This window comes from Equus quagga, chromosome 2, assembly GCF_021613505.1.
Source record: "Equus quagga isolate Etosha38 chromosome 2, UCLA_HA_Equagga_1.0, whole genome shotgun sequence".
NCBI lineage: Eukaryota > Metazoa > Chordata > Mammalia > Perissodactyla > Equidae > Equus > Equus quagga.
The window spans coordinates 93,825,880-93,842,481 of record NC_060268.1 but is presented as its reverse complement, the minus strand read 5'-3'; the positions used below and the strand labels follow the sequence as shown (position 1 = coordinate 93,842,481).

The 16,602-nt window shown below is 53.5% G+C and overlaps 1 protein-coding gene across 1 annotated transcript in view; it reads left to right on the top strand.

Moving 5' to 3' along the window:
• The window catches only part of AP3B2 (adaptor related protein complex 3 subunit beta 2), a 32,324-nt gene extending 16,311 nt beyond the window's left edge, over positions 1-16,013 (top strand). Inside the window, exons 11-26 of the mRNA XM_046654188.1 lie at positions 151-213; positions 552-684; positions 969-1,078; positions 1,733-1,909; positions 7,613-7,799; positions 9,099-9,217; positions 9,746-9,854; positions 10,237-10,360; positions 10,782-10,965; positions 11,140-11,200; positions 11,534-11,640; positions 11,843-12,071; positions 12,483-12,567; positions 12,814-12,911; positions 15,536-15,674; positions 15,771-16,013. Coding sequence (XP_046510144.1) covers positions 151-213; positions 552-684; positions 969-1,078; positions 1,733-1,909; positions 7,613-7,799; positions 9,099-9,217; positions 9,746-9,854; positions 10,237-10,360; positions 10,782-10,965; positions 11,140-11,200; positions 11,534-11,640; positions 11,843-12,071; positions 12,483-12,567; positions 12,814-12,911; positions 15,536-15,674; positions 15,771-15,921 — 2,076 coding nt within the window. The 3' untranslated portion in view covers positions 15,922-16,013. The remainder of the gene's footprint in view (positions 1-150; positions 214-551; positions 685-968; positions 1,079-1,732; positions 1,910-7,612; positions 7,800-9,098; positions 9,218-9,745; positions 9,855-10,236; positions 10,361-10,781; positions 10,966-11,139; positions 11,201-11,533; positions 11,641-11,842; positions 12,072-12,482; positions 12,568-12,813; positions 12,912-15,535; positions 15,675-15,770) is intronic.
• The last annotated feature ends 589 nt before the right edge of the window (positions 16,014-16,602 follow it).

Here is a 16,602-nt window from a genome sequence, read left to right as displayed (position 1 = left end):
GTTTCATGAGCTGTGAGTTCCCTCATCAGTCTTAGGATGATGCAGGGCTATCCTGAGGATTGTTTTCTGGTGTGTGATGTGTGTTTGGAATGAAGGGTTATGAAAGCTCAGAAAACCTGTAGCCACTCTGCCAATTTTGCCTTCCTGCAGCTGGAAGTGTTGACCAACCTGGCCAATGAGACCAACATCCCTACTGTCCTACGGGAATTCCAGGTACGGGCCAGGGGTCAGCTCCCAGCCAGAGGAGCCCAGGAGAGCTGCCCTGCAGCTCCTTGTGCTCAGTGAGAATTGTCCTGGTGGGTCAAAACTCCTAAGAGCCCAAAGTGGAGAAACTGTTATCTTAGGTTCCCTCCGGGTGTCTTCTGCTGGCTTTGGGCTGAGGAGTCACTGGGTAGTGGGTGAGAGTGTCACTCCCACTTCTAGAGTTTAGCCTCTAGCATGATGAGTCATTGAATGAGGGGTGACAGCCTTTCTGAAGGTGACCCTCAAGCCTGCAGAGTCACTGAGGGATCGCTCCCTGCTGGGGGTCACTCTGTCGTGGTGTCCCACAGACCTACATTCGCAGCATGGACAAAGACTTTGTGGCAGCCACCATCCAGGCCATTGGACGCTGTGCAACTAACATAGGCCGAGTCCGTGACACCTGCCTCAACGGCCTGGTGCAACTGCTGTCCAACCGTGATGGTCAGTGTTTGTTTGAGTATCCAACTTTGACGACCAGGGGGTATCTGCCTGCATGTCTGACTCTGACGGCCCATGGGTATCCATCTGTCTGTTCAGGCACAATGTGTGTACATCAGTCTGTCCATCTCAGTTAGTGTCCAGGTGTTGCCTCTGAGGGCCACTGGAGACGTGCAGGGGATTGAGAAAGAGAGCCAAGGGTCTGGGGGCACTGCAAGTGTGTCTGTCCACCTGTGTGTGGTCATCTGACTGTCCTGGGGTCCACACACTCGATTCCTGTTCCACAGAGCTTGTGGTCGCAGAGTCAGTGGTCGTCATTAAGAAGCTGCTGCAGATGCAGCCGGCACAGCATGGGGAGATCATCAAACACTTGGCAAAGCTCACAGACAACATCCAGGTGAGGGAGTAGCCCCATGTTTCCATCTCCACCCCCGTATCCTGCCTATGATTTTAAGACTCTATAATTAAATGCTCTGGGCTTAATAAAGTCAACTTCCGCACCTTCCATACTGGCTCTGAAAGGTCTTCAAGTGGAAGGAGGGGAGGGAGGGGACTGTGTGACCCTGACGTTGTTGCCCAAGATTCATTCACCTTTCTGTGGGGATCCCTCGCTGAGCTCAACGGCCTCAGCACCACGTGTGTTTTCTCTAAAGTGCTGGCCAGCAGTGGCTGATTGACAAATCCTGTGGTTTTCTGTTGCTCTACCAAGTGGAAACTTTCAAACAAGGCACTCCTGAAGATTCAGGAAGAATAACATGGCAGTAAAGCATCAAGGGTACAATGAGTCCAGACAAGCAGCCTTTTAAATGATGACTGACTTTGGGCTTGAAGGCTCTGCCCATGCTAATGAAACCCTAGGGAAGAGGGGAGATGCTGCTCAGAAAACGCCCGCTTTTTAATCTCTCTCCCACCACCCCCACTCCCATTTCCAGAGAACCCCATAATACAGTAGGCCAGCACAGGTGAAAGGAGTGCCATTTCCCTGGCAGGCCACAGGCCCACCCACATTCCCACATTCACCCCAGTCCTAACTCCTCTCCCACATCCACAGGTGCCCATGGCCCGAGCCAGCATCTTGTGGCTCATCGGTGAGTACTGTGAGCATGTCCCCAGAATTGCCCCTGACGTCCTGAGAAAAATGGCCAAGTCCTTCACAGCAGAGGAGGACATCGTCAAGCTACAGGTCATCAACCTGGCAGCTAAGCTCTACCTGACCAACTCTAAGCAGGTAAAGATTGAGAGATGCTGCCTAAAACGCTCTGGTTCCCAGAAACTGCCTAGGCGGTGTTCTGTGGGCCTTCACCAGGTAGGCGTGGACTCCAGCATCTCTTTCTGAAGAGAGTTTGGGGTAGATGGCTGGTCTACCCAGGTAACCAATGCTACCCCAGTGTCCATGACCACTCTTGGGACCCAAGGGCCTGGTAGGGATGGTGGTCACTATTGAAGAGGTGCTCCTGTGGGGCTATAACCTCCACTCTGCCAGTGGGAGTGTCCCCACCTGCTGTCTTTGGAATAGTGGGGCTGTGAAGAACCACAGTTGAGTGGGGCTGAGGAGAGGAGCCAGCAGCGACAGGCATTGATGGGAGAACGTGTGTCCAAGGAGATGTCATCTGTGCTTCCTCTCAAAGCTCGATGATGCTTGACCAGTTTGTGCCAGGGATAAGGGGGCAAGTCTCTGCTCAGGCTTGGGTGGTGCTGGTGGCCCTTGTCATTCCCAAGGTGGAAGGTTACAAAGAGTACCATAGTGAAGGATGTGGCCCACCAAGCTGGAATATCAGGATGTTAAAAGCCTCTTGAGCGTCCAGCATCCCCTGAGATGGTCCCACGAGATTCTCGTAAGAATTGAGTGTAACACACAGAGCTTTTCAAGGTGTTGGGGACACCAAGCACTATGACAATTCCCACACTCACTGCCCCACTCAGTTAAGCAAGATAAGGGTTGGCAAACTACCACCCATGGGCCAAACCTGGCATACTGCCTGTTTTCGTAAATAAAGTTCTATGGGAACACAGCCATGTTCATTTATTTGTTTATTCTCTACGGACGCTTTTGATGCTGCAAGTTGCGACAAGTTGACTAGTTGTGACAGGGTCCACATGGCCTGCAAAGCCTAAAATAGTTACTCTCTGGCCCTTTATAGAAAGAGTCTGCCAGTCATTGCAGCAGAGCATCTGGGTGGGTGACTGGGGTCTGCAGCACAGCTATACCCTGGAGAGTGTGACATCCCTGACAGCATGAAGGTGGCCTTTTTGCCATCTCATGGGAGTCTTTGGATGGTGGCACTTGTGCTTCTTCAGTGACTCCTTTGATGCATGGTGGCTAGCATGGGCCCCAGGGACTCAAGCTGGGGAGGCAGAGCCATCATATGCTGGGACTGTCATCAGGAGTTGGGAAGGACAGCAGTGACATGTGGAAGCACTAAGGGACTGGGTCTGTGGGTGTCAGTATTGTCAGAAGCAGACTGGAGACAGAGAAGTTAGAGGGAACACCATGGGAAGCATTCAGTCATTGAACAAATATTCGTGTGTTTCGTTTGTTCAGATGGGAGGAAGGAGAAGGTGGGAAGGATGGTTGAAAAGATGAAGCAGCATGGGTGGGGACTGCCCAGATAGAGGGAAATCTGCTCAGGACGGGGCCAGAGCCCTGAGCCCCAGGATGGTGACATCGGCACGTTTTCTTGAGCCTAGGTGTGTCCACATGGCGTTTCCCCAAGTTGTCACTGTCAGCTACATGTGTTAGCTCCAGTGCACACTGATTCGTTGATTTATTTAACAGATGTTTCCTGAGTGCCTCCTATGCCTGGCACTGAGCTGTGTCCTCTGGTAATGACAGTGAGTGAGATGTGTTTACTGGCCTCCAAATGTTCATAGCCAAGTAGGGGAAACAGCACAAAGCACAGAGCAATAAGAGCTCTTGTCAGGGTTGGCTGCTGTCAGAGAGCCGTGGGTGTGTACAGCTGAACTCCTCTCCTAGACAGGACACAAGGGGTCCCAGCCCGCACTGGGGCACTCAGAGTAGTGCCCTGTTCAGGCAAATTGATACTGACCTCCAGGCATCCTTCACCTGAAGGTACGTCCTCCCAGGCACAGGCCCCTTAGAATGGTTCTTTGGCTTAATAAAGAGAACTTGTCTCCTCCTGGCTACCCTCCCTGTCTTCTCCCTTCTTCCCAGCCTGTTCTGGGAGGGGCGCAGAAAGGGGAGTCCTTGGCGTACGAGGAGGGAGGCGACTTGGACGTATGCATGGCCATCCTTGCAAAACAGCAGTGATGCTGCCCCCATCCCAGGACCCTGGGTGACATCTGGGCCTGCCACAAGCCCACAACAATCCCAGCTATGCTCCCCAACTCACTGACCCCCACTGCACACCACATCCTGGCCCAGGCTGGGGCCAAGGAGATGACCAAGAGGATCGGCCCTGGTATTGCTCAGCAGATAATCAGATTCAAGGCCAGAGGCCACAAAAGCTCTGCCAACACGTGCACTGACAGAGGGTTCGGGTGGCAGTGGTAGTGAGGGTGGTTATTACAGCCACCTGGGGGATGGCTTCTGGGGCAGTGCCTAGAATGCTTTTGGCAGGTGGCTTTGCTTTTGTATACCTGGGGAGGTGGGAAGGAGGAGGGTCTGCTGGGGTACCGTGGGAGCTAAAATCTGCCTCTACAGTGGATGGAAGATTCTGATAAGTTCTACAGAATTTTTTTTAAAAAGTTAATAACTTTTTTAGTATTATAAAGGTAATGCATGCTCATCATAAAACATTTGGAAAATCCAGAAAAGTATTAATTAAAAGTTTAAATTAGGGGCCAGTCCGGTGGCTCGACGGTTAAGTTCACACATTCTGCTTCGGCGGCCCTGGGTTCGCTGGTTTGGATCCTGGGTGTGGACATGGCACCTCTCAGAAAGCCATGCTGTGGCAGGTGTCCCACATATAAAGCAGAGGAAGATGGGCACGGATGTTAGCTCAGGGCCAGTCTTCCTCAGCAAAAAGAGGAGGATTGGCAGCAGATGTTAGCCCAGGGTTGATCTTCCTAAAAAAAAAAAGTTTAAATTAGCCATAGGTCTACCACTTAGAAAAGACCACAATTAATGTTATAATATATTTCCTTAGCTTTAAAGAAAATTTTTTTGTTGACTATATATATAGTCATTCAGAAGTTATACATTTTTTGTTCAATATATTAATCCTTTCATTTCTTTTTCCTTCTAGTGCCTTCATATTTAGAAAGTTGTTTTCCTGTTCACAAGTTAAAATTTTCACCTGTAATTTCCTACAGATTCTTTTTCTCTTTTCATATTCTTTAGTCCACTGCATTAGTCTTCTATTGCTGTGTAATAAATTACCATAAACTTAGTGGCTTAAAACAACATGTTTATTTTCTCACAATTGCTGTGGGTCGAGAGTCCATCCATGGCTTAGCTGGGTCTTATGCAAGGCTACAATGGAGGTGTTGGTCCACCTGGGTTCTCATCTGAAGACTGGCCGGCAAGGGTTCACTTCCAAGTTCACATGGTTGGTGGCAGCATTCGCTTCCTTGTGGTGGTAGGACTGAGGCCCCGGCTTCTTGCTGGCTGTCAGCTGGAGACTGCGCTCAGCTTCTAGGGGCCACCCTCAGCTCCTTGCCACATGGGCCTCCCAACACGGCCACTCATTTCTTCAAAGCTACAAGAGAAGAATTCTCTAGAGTCAGTCTGCTAGCAAGATGGAGTCTTAGATAATGAAATTGGATCAGGGGACTATGTTTCACCTCCGTCACCTTTACCATATTCTGTTGGCTAGAAGCAAGTTTCAAGTCGTGCCCAAACGCATGGGGAGAGGATTACACAAAGGCCTGAGCACCAGGAGGCAGTGATCTGGGGGAGAGAACCGTAGAATCTGTCTGCCACATCCATCTAGAGCTTATTTTTGTGTAGTGTGTGAGGTGAGAGTGTATTTTAAATCTTCTGTTTGTTTGTTTTTGAATAGCCAGTTTTCCCAGCATGATGTAGCAGGTGGTTGTAAGGTAGTAGCTATGTTGGCACAGGTTCTTGAAAAGGCGTCAGTGTTCCCCACCTAAAATTCTCCTTGGCAGCTGGAGCCCACTGGTCAGTGGGAGCCTTGTTCTGCTCTTGGTGCACTGAAGTGTGTCTCATAGGCCCTCCTGAGAAGCCAGTAATTCCTGCACAAACTGGCTAAGCGAGGTGAGGGTCCTGGTGGTGCAGACTAGACGTCATAATCCCTGGGAAATGGATCCTTGGGATGGAGAAGGGTAATGAATTCTTATAGGCAAATCCTGCTGTGTTGAGGTGAGTGGACCAGCCCATTCTTATGTTGGTTGTTGACATTTAAGGCTATAAACAGATGGATCCAATTGGTGAATGCTTCTTTCCAGAATTAGGCAAGGACTTGGGGGGAAGGGAGAGAATCTATGATCAGCCAGCTGGGAAGCCTGTGGAGGGGAACACAGTTAAACCGACAGGAGGATCAGCAGCATCTTGATAATGGACCATGTTATAAGAGCATCCACTAGACTTGGCTGGTGAGAGGGTGTCTGGCCAAAGGAGAGGCGGGTCTGTGATGAAGTCCATTGTGACGGTGTCCTAGGGGAGTGTGGGGTTCAGAGTACTTATCTGTGATGGGAACAGTGTTGCAGGTGGCACTATGCTGGAAGGGACTGAGTGGAACCTCCCTTCCACTTCAGGCCACTGAAGTCCCTGTGGGCCACGTTATAGGTAGCAGTGGAATCACAGTGGCTCTCTAGAGTTTTGCCACAGCAGCAGCTCTGATTCTGGGCCAGCATCTTGGGGCTCTATGCCTCAGTGGCATCTTCCTCATACCCCTGCTAGATTACCTGGGTCAGCCGTGTCCAAGGCTGGATGTAACACTATGTAACCATAAACCTCAGGAAGACCAGAGTCAGTTCAAGGCTCCCTCCGCTGGTCCCTGCTGCCCCAGGCACTCTGGCTGTGGTGACGTGAGATGTATGTACTTGGTGGCTTTGACTGTCTTGGTCATAAGAGATAGAGACCTGGATGAGGGCCGCCCTCTTATGTCAGCAAGTGGGCGGTGAGGGGAAGCAGGTTTGGGCAGGTCCAGGCCTGGATGTAGCAGTGACTGGCTCCTTAACCTGGGGAGAGTCACTCAATGGCTCTGCTTCTCCTCTGTAAATGGGGGCAATAGGACCCCCCTATTGAGAAGATGCTCAGCACTAGAAGGTTCTCCATAAATGATGGCTGCCACTGACATTTTGCAAAGACAGGTTAGACTAAGCCAGGATCAGGGCAGAAATCGAGATTTGGGGCCCTGGGCCATAGCTGCCTTGACTGTAGACTGTAAACCCCACGTGACTTCAGCAAACCCATAGGCAGGTGTAGTTTGGTCTGATCTCATTGGAACCTTTCCAGGGTGGATCATGACCACTGAGACCCCTAGGCTGCTCAGAATTGACTATACACGTCAATGGGACATGAGGGCAGCCCCTGCCAAGGGGATCCCTATGTGTTTCCACTCTCTTTTTTGTCGTCTAGTTTCCCTCTGGGTGATGGAGTCTGGAAACTGTGAGATCTGGCAGAATGTTCCAGACCTCCACTCACCCTGGCACCCCAGAGTAAAGAGGTTGGCCCAGCCTGGACCTGGTTGGGTAGGAGCTGGGCCTGGGGCAGTGGAGACCACAAAGCTGAGTGGAGAATGGAGTCAAGGGCCAAGAGGGAGGAGAGTCTAAAACGGCAGCCTCTTTTGCTGGTCCAAGGCAGTTGCCAAAATTAGGGTCAGGAGTCAGGGCCAGGGAGGTGACAGAAGATGCCATCTGGCACAGTGGCAGGGAGGGAGGGAAAGCTAGGTGAGGCAGGTCATAAGAGGGAAGAGGCCAGCACTGCTTGGAGGTATTGGCTTAAAGAATCTGGTTCAGAGACCTCCTGCATCCCCACCCTCTCTGATGGCCACCTCTTGTCCCCCAGACCAAGCTGCTGACCCAGTATGTGCTGAGTCTGGCCAAGTACGACCAGAACTATGATATCCGCGACCGAGCGCGCTTCACCCGGCAGCTTATCGTCCCTTCAGAGCAGGGTGGGGCCCTCAGCCGCCATGCCAAGAAGCTCTTCCTAGCACCCAAACCAGCCCCAGTCTTGGAGTCATCCTTCAAAGGTAGGAGCTGAAACCAGGGGGAACCTTCCTGGGGAAGGGGAGGAATTGGCCAGGACCCTAGTCCCAGACCTTCCCCCGGAGGTCTCAGAGTTAGCCAGGCACCAGGCTTTTGCCGGCAGGACTTCTGGAACAATGCCAGTTCTGCCCCCCTGGCCCAGCCTTTTTGCCCATCCTGCAGCACCAGGGGCTTTTACTCACCCACAACCATCACCAGCATCATCTCACCTGAGTTTCTGCCCCACCAGCCAGCATGGGCTCCTGGCTCCTCTCCGCTCCATTCCCCTTTCCATCTCCCTCCCTGAGCCAGGACTAGATATCAAGATTTCAAATACCAAGGGCCCAGGAATGCAGGAAGTAAAACACTGTGCGAAGGAGAGGGGTATGTTTGTAAGGGTCCTGAGAAAGCAGTTGTCGACACTCTGTGGGGCCAGCCCTGGAGGCCAGCCCCAAACCCAGGCCCTGGCCCTCAGCCTGGCCTCTGTTCTCAGGTTTGTCTCCATGACAAGGGCTCTGAGAGAGGCCAGGAGGGGAAGGTCCTCCACCTGGCTCTCTGGAGCTAGGAACACGCACCGGAGGGGAGCCTCCTTCACAAGGTTTGGTTCTCCTGGGTGTCTTCTGGTTCTGCTTTTTCTCTTCCCTGGACCTCAGGAATAGGGAAGATTCCTGAAGGAATCCTGAGGGACAGGGCAGATTGGGAAATCTCCCAGGAAGAAGGGGAGCAATCCCTTTCTCCTCCCCAGCACCATCCCCAATTGCAAGTCTGTGTTGCCGTCCTCTGGCCCTGACTCCCTCCTACACCCTTTGGACTGCTTCTCCCTCCCCCCGGAGTCCAGAGCCTGACCAGACACGCCTCCCGCCCCTTGACCCAGCCCGGCCAGCCTCTTGTTCACAGTTCCTGTCCTCGTCCCAACTAGGTGGCCTTCCTGAGCCTGGCTGTGCAGTAGCACACGGTCACCATTGCCCTGAAAGAGACGTCACACTCACATTTCTGCCTCCCCACAGGCAGACCAGAGCAGATAGGCCAGCAGCATCTCTGGGTCCAGAGTCCCCTGTGCCCTCCTCTGCAGTCTCACCTGCCCCCACCTTTCAGCCCCTGCTCTAGTTGGGTCTTTCCTTCCAGCATATGGGCCTGAAGGTGCAGTCAGGGCAGAAGAGCCATTAAGGGACAGACACGTCAGCCCCTTTCTTCTACCTAGTTAGGGAGTCCTGACCAGAATCACCACCCACCCCACCTAGGAAACACCTCCCAGGGCATTTCCTCATTGTCACTACTGGCTTAATCTCTAACCCTGTCCCCAGACCGGGACCACTTCCAGCTGGGCTCGCTGTCCCACCTGCTCAATGCCAAGGCCACAGGCTACCAGGAACTCCCAGACTGGCCAGAGGAAGCCCCGGACCCATCTGTGCGCAATGTGGAGGTCAGCAGGGGTGGAGGGTTGAATTGCCTGTGTGTGTCTGTCTGTGTGTGTGTGTGTGTGTGTGTGTGTGGAGGGACAGACAGCAGGGAGCCCTGGAGTGCCTGCCTGGCCTTCCTGACACGGTCCCCACATGCAGGAAGAAGATCTCTCCCTTATTGAGACCCACGTAGGCCTGTTGGGCGAATACACTAAGGTTCCCCACCCCCATCGTGTGCCGTGTGCCCTCTGCTCCGTGTGCAGTGCTCTCTCCCACCCTGTGTGGCCCCATCCCCTTCCCCTTATGTGCTGAACCCCTGTGCCTTCCCCACACCCTATTTCTTCCTTGGTTTGGCAGTGTCCCCTCTGTGAGCAGCACCCCTCCCCTCCACGGATAGTGGCCCTTCCCTCCCCACCATTATTCCCTCTTGGGGACAGGACCAGACAGGGCCCCAAGAAGAGGCAGGGCAAAGGAGAAGAAGGCCCTGTGCTTTCATTCCCCCTCCCCAACCATGACTTAATGACCACGCTCCCTACTTCCCCCGGCTCCAGGTACCTGAATGGACCAAGTGCTCCAATCGGGAGAAGAGGAAGGAGAAGGAGAAACCCTTCTACTCAGATTCTGAGGGGGAGTCTGGCCCCACAGAGTCGGCAGACAGCGGTGAGGAGATCAGCAGAGCTGGGGGCCCTGTGCTCCTGCCCATGTGTGTGCCTTGTGGCTGACTGTCTGAGGTGTGTGTGTGTGTGTGTATGTTTTATACAGTTGTGTGTCAAAGGGTGTGTGCAACTGCTTGTGTGCACCTGTATGTGTGTTTTTGCACCTGAGGGACTGCCTGTCCCAGGTGTGTGTGTGCTTGTGCAGTTCTCTGTCTACATGGATCCATCTCTGTCCCAGGTGGTCCAGTTGGTATCTGGGGCCAGGGGCAGATCAGGGGGTTTTGCAGCTTCAGTGCTGAGTCTGAAGTTGGGAGCCCAGGGCACCTGCTCCGGACCCAAGGAGGCCTACACACAAGGAAGGGAAGCCTGAGACTGTTCCTCCACAGACCCCGAGTCCGAGAGTGAATCGGACAGCAAGAGCAGCAGCGAGAGCGGCTCTGGGGAGTCCAGCAGTGAGTCTGATAATGAAGACCAGGACGAGGATGAGGAGAAACGCAGGAGCAGTGAGAGGTAAGAGGGGAGCCAGCCAGGTGACTGGCAGGGCTGAGGGGTCCCCTCTGGAATAAAAAGGGCTAAGACTCAGCCTCAGCCAGTCTCCTAAGAGCCCCTGAGCCTCTTCCTAAGCTGGTGGGGCCTGCAGACCCCCTAGTCAGCTCATATGATGGCTGCTGTGCCTGGATGCAGGAGGTCTCTGTGCTGGGCTTGCCACCTCCTGGGGGCAGCCTGGGGAAGCAGTCAGGGGCCAGGGGCCAAGCTGGCACAGGCTAGTTTAAAGCTCTCACTGGGGCCCAGGCATAGGAGCCCAGGTGTGGACTCCACTCGCCTAGGCTCCCACCCTCATCTCCACTCTTCAAGGCTGCCCTGCTCTTCTGGGAGGCAAGTAGGAGGTGTCCAGGCTGGGCCTGAGCCCCACTTGTCCCCTCTCCTCTAGCGAACAGAGTGAGGAGGAAGGTGAGAAGAAGAAGATGAAGAAGAGGAAGAAGGTGCCAGAGGGACAGAGAGAAGGCTCATCCTCGGATGAGGGCAGTGATTCCAGCAGTAGCTCATCAGAGTCTGAGATGACATCAGACACCGAGGAGGAGCAGGTGGAACCTGCTTCCTGGAGGAAGAAAACAGTGAGAGCCTTGGGGCAGAGAGGGGGTGGGCTCATGGGCCGGGGCCCTCCCCATCCTCTGGACCAGGCCCAGGCATCTCCCCACCATCGAGAACAGACCATGGCGTCTTCTACCCAACCCAGAAGGGGCTAGTGTACTCCCCTCCCACACCTGCATCCCATTTTTCTCTTTCAGCCTCCCAGTGGTAAAAGTGCCCCTGCAGCCAAGGAGATCTCCCTGCTTGATCTAGAGGACTGTGAGTTTCGGTGGTAGAAGTCACAGTGGGAAGGAAGCTCAGGGTGTGTGACTTAGGAAGGGGCTGGGAGCTCCGGATTAGGTGCCTCAGGGCTTTTGGGGTGGGGGGAGCAGGCAGAACACCTCTCTGGACCTGAGAGGGCAGCAGGAGAACCTCCCCAGGTGTGGGGTTGGGGTCAAGGGTTGGTGTCTGCTTAGAGCCACGAGGCTGACATGTGCCTCGCTGTCCATGGTGCTGAACTGTCTGTTCCCTGAGCCCTGGGCTCCCTCTTCAATCGAAGCCAATTCCACTTTGCCCTTCCCTCATCATGGTCTTCCTCATCTACTCCCACAGTCACCCCTCCCAGTGTCCAGCCTGTGTCTCCCCCTATGGTTGTGTCCACCAGTCTGGCTGCTGACCTGGAGGGCCTGACACTCACAGACTCCCCCCTGGTGCCCTCAGTGAGTGAAACGGGGGAGGGACTGGACTGGGGCAGGGACACGTGTCTGTGCTGCATCCCATGGTGTGGATTTGTGTGCATGGGGGTGTGATGGAGGGAATAGCTTTGAGTCCTGTTGTTGGATGACCCTAGGTGGGGACAAGGCTGGGATAGCCTCTCTCCTTGTTCATTTCTACTCTTTCCCACCTCCTCCTCCCCTCTAGCTGCTGAGTCCAGTATCAGGTGCTGGGAGGCAGGAGCTGCTGCACCGTGTAGCTGGCGAGGGGCTGGCTGTGGACTATACCTTCAGCCGTCAACCTTTCTCTGGGGACCCCCACATGGTGTCTGTGCACATCCACTTCTCCAACAGCTCTGATACCCCCATCAAGGGCCTGCATGTGGGCACCCCCAAACTGCCTGCTGGCATCAGCATCCAGGAATTTCCTGAAATCGGTGCGGAAGGGCTTTGGACATGGTGGAGGAGACTCATGGGCAGAGTCAGTCTTTCTATGGCTGCCGATGCCAATGGCTAGGGGCCAGGTTGAGGGGGCATAGAGCTGGCATCTAACATGATCCATACCATGGTGGACAAGATAGACTAGGAAATGAGTGAGTCTATATCAGAGCAGGAGGTGCTTGAGGCTTGGTTGTTCCAGGACTGACTTATACGGGCTGAGGAGGGAGGGAGAAGGGTGTTTTGATTTCAGGAGAAAACCAGGAGCAGTCTCCAGGGGCCAAGAAAGCCAGGATTCCATGGAGGGGTTTTCAGCTTTGGCAGTGGAGGGGAGAATGGGTCTGGGTTCCAGACCTATCAGATGATGGTGTCTCTCCTTCTCCTCCTTTCTCTGCCTGACACCACTGCAGAGTCCCTGTCCCCTGGGGAGTCCACCACTGCAATAATGGGCATTAATTTCTGTGATTCAACCCAGGCGGCCAATTTCCAGCTGTGGTATGTGTCCAACTCATGGTGGGATGGGAGGGTGGGCTGGGGAGCGGAGGGGTCAAAAAAAACTGGAGCTGGAGGTGGTGGCAGGAGGGGATACCTCACGTTCTGGTGGGTCTGGAAGCCCTCCCAAGCCTTCAGGTCTTACCTCACTCTCTTGCTGCCTCAAAGCCCTGCCTTCAGCAAAGTGGGAGGTGAGGAGAGAGATGCTGGCCTCAGTTTCTCTACCTTGTCTCCTCCCACCCTCCCCAGCACCCAAACCCGACAGTTCTACGTCTCCATTCAGCCACCCGTTGGGGAGCTGATGGCCCCTGTGTTCATGAGTGAGAATGAGTTCAAGAAGGAACAGGGTGAGTGCTCCCCAGGGGTGGGCATGGAGGGGCCTCAGCACCACCCACTGGGGCTCCTGAAGCTCCACCACAGTCATGCTGAAGGGGCCTCCACTCCTCCAGACAGAGGGATGCCTCACAGCTGTGGTTCCAGCAGAAGATTTACAGAGGCCAGGACCCTTTAGTGAGGCTTTGGAGAGTGTTGGGACTCAGGCAGGCAGAAAATTCTAGGCCAGCATTCCCATTGGGGAAACATTACAAGTAAGCGTTGGTGAAAGTTTACAGGAAGAGAAGAGGGAAGCAGTTTGGTTTGGAGTCCCTAGCACTGAGAGGTAGTAAGAACAAAGCTGAAAAGAATATGTTTGGTCTAGTTTCTGGAAGCCTTGAAGGCTATGCTAAAGGATTTCAGTCCTAGAATTTCAGAGCTGGAAGGGGTCACAGAGGTTATTGGGTCCAACCCATTGTTATAGAAATAAAGACTGCAGCTTTCATTTTCCTAGCCGTGGAGGAGTCACTGAAGGTTTTTGAGTGAGGAAGGGGCTGGGTTCAGACCTCTGCTTCAGAAGGAGGAATCTGGAAGGATTGGAATTGGAAGAATTTTCAGCAGGCAAAAGAGGCAAGACAGCACAAGTGGGAGAAACAGGGGGCTTCCTGAGTCCTAGCTTTAGGGTCTGAACCTGCCACTCACTTGGTGTGTGACCTTGGACTAAACTCTGTGACTAGGTCTAAGGCTATTGCAATAGATCTGATGAGAGATGCTGAGGACCAGGATTAGAGCCAAGGCAAAGAGAAGGAAGGGCGGGGGTAGGGGAGAGGTACTGGGAAGAGGGAAGCCATGGGCATTTGCCCCAAGAAGGAGGAGAGGGAAGTATATAAGCTGACTCTAGAATTTCCGGCTTGGATGGTAGGGAGAATGGCAACGCCCTTCACCTAGACCAGGGGTCGGGAAAACTTTCCTGTATTGGGCCATAAAGTAGGTGTTTTAGGCTTTATGGGCCGTGGGTTCTCTGCTGCAATTACTCAGCTATGCCATTGTGACACAAAAACAGCCATAGATAATACATAAATGAATGAGTGTGGCTGTGTTCCAATAAAATTCTATTTATTGTCATTTAAATTTGAATTTCATATAATTTTTACGTGCCATGAAATACTAATCTTTTGATATTTTTCACCCAACCTTTTAAAAATATAAAAATTAGTGCAGGCCGTACAGGTGGTGGGCTGTATTTGGCCTGAAGGATGTAATTTGCCAAACCCCTGATCTGGAAGAAAGAAGAATGGGCTGGGCAGGGGAGGAGGAAAGATGGTGGTTAGTTTTACATAAGCTGATTGTGAAAGGCATTTGAGAAATTCAGGAGGAGGTGCTTAGTATGCAACTGAAAATGTGGGTCTGTGCCCAGGACACACTTCTGGGCTGGAGTCATGAGCAGAGAGGTGATAACTAAAGCTGTGAATATGAGTGCGATCACCCTGGGAGAGAGGTAGGTGGGAAGAGAAGAAGGCCAAGGACCTTCCTTCAGGAAAACCTACATTCTACAGGAGAAAAAAGAGGAGAGGGATAAGAGAAGGAGATGGGGGGAGAACTAGGAGAGAAGAGAAGGCATAAGAGTGCCTTGGGGTGGTCCGCAGGCAAGGGAGACCAAAAACCTTCAGATCCAGCACATAGGAGGCTGCCAACATCAGAGAGAGCAGGTGCCTGCCCAAGGCGGACAGATGCCAACTGCAGTGGGTTGCGGGAGAGCACAGCTCGAGGAAATGGAGTCCTCTTTGGAGGACTTTGCCATGAATGGGGAGGGAGACACAGCGTTGGCATGAGGGATCTTGCTTCTGGAGAGGACTTCTTAGGAACGAGAGACTTGAACATGGAGAGACTAAAGGAACAGGGGCAAGAAAATGTCACCAGTCAGAAATGGATGGAAGCAACAGGGAAGGGATGTCCATTCTCAAAAGGAGGAGGAAAATGGGAGAAAGAGCAGAGGGAGGAGAGAGAGGCTGAAAAGAGGGGCAGGAGGGCAGATGGAGGAGCTCACACAGCTAGCCTAGAGCGTGAGTGGAGAGGGGCAGTCAGGCCTCTAGAGTGAAGGTTTTCAGGGATGCTATGAGCGCCTGGGGCCTTCAGGAGCCCTGGCCAGTCTAGAAATTAGGGGTCCACCTGTGAGGGCTGCTGTGACCACTAGACTCTGGCCTGTCTGGTGAGGACCCGTGCCTTGGCCAGGAGTGCAGCAGCCACCAGTGATTTTGTGAGGACTCAGCCTCCAGGAGTTGGGAGGGATTTGAACTCGGGATGGAGGGCCAACTAGGAAAGACCGAAGAGTGTGAGGTCCAGAGTGGAGGAAACCTCTTAAGACTGACTGGCCACCAAGTCCACTGGCCATGCCCCAGGGGCTGGGGCCCAGATGTCTCATAGTGGGGAAGTGACAATCAGTCTGTTCAACAACATGGACAGAGCCCTGGGTGGGATGGGGAGGCTGACAAAGGCTTCCTGAGGGAGGCCCAGGTCCAAGAGGGAAGTTCTCCCTCCGCAAGACTGGTGAGGGAGATTCAGATCTGCCCAGCCTGAGGAGAGCTTGGTGAGGATGCTCCGTGGGCATCCCCAGGTGGACCACCACAGCCTCTGCCCTCATCCTGACATCTGCCCCCAGGAAAGCTGACAGGCATGAACGAGATCACAGAGAAGCTCACACTGCCAGATGCCTCTCGGAGTGACCACGTTGTGGTGCAGAAAGTGACTGCCACTGCCAACCTGGGTCGTGTCCCTTGTGGGACATCTGATGAGTACAGGTACTAGGCCACCAGCAGAGGGTAAGAGATGGCCTCTTGGGCCTGGTTTGAAGGAGGGGCCCTAGAGCTGAGCCCCGTCCTCTATCCCCACCTCAGGTTTGCAGGGAGGACGCTGACCAGCGGGAGCCTGGTCCTGCTGACCCTGGATGCCCGGCCCACGGGAGCTGCCCAGCTGACAGTCAACAGTGAAAAGATGGTGATCGGCACCATGCTGGTGAAGGACGTGGTACAGGCCCTCACCCAGTGACTCCCAATACCTGTGACTTCTTTGACCCCCACTTGTCCCTCCCTCATGACATCTGGGCTGTTAGCCTCTCTCTCTCTCTCTTTCTTTCTCTCTCTCTCATATCAGACTCTCCATGCCAGACAGCATCCAGGAGGTCCTCTCTCCCTCTGGTCATCACCAGGCTCCCTCCCCAATCCCCCTCCCCAGGGGTTCCTTAGTGACCTGTGCAGAGGGAGACAGCAGCTGCTCCCTTCAGTCCTCCTAGCTTTCTGTAGCTATTTATGTAGCAAAATCTCAATAAAATGTCTTCTCCCTAGAAGCTGGCTCACCTTTCCTTTCTTCCGGGGTCTGACTAAGGGGGTTGGAGGGGAGAGCCGCTGAGAGCAACTGTGTGTGACCCTTGTGAATGGTCACTACTGACCTTCTGGGGAGGCTGTGACTGACTCTCAGAGGTGACTCTGCTTGGGCCCCCAAGATGACCATCTCCCAATCTCCAGGCATCTCTGTGGAAGAGACATCTGAGCACGGATGGGGAGGCCAAGCCAGAAGAACTCCTCGGTTCTTTTTAGGATCCTCTGCAAAAGTGAGGCCTCCTCCATGGCTGGCAGTCCCCTTTGGCTCCCCTCATGGGCCCATGGGAAGGAGGACTCATAATGGAAGGAATTCCCCAAATGTAACTGCGAGGTTCAAAATATGTCAACT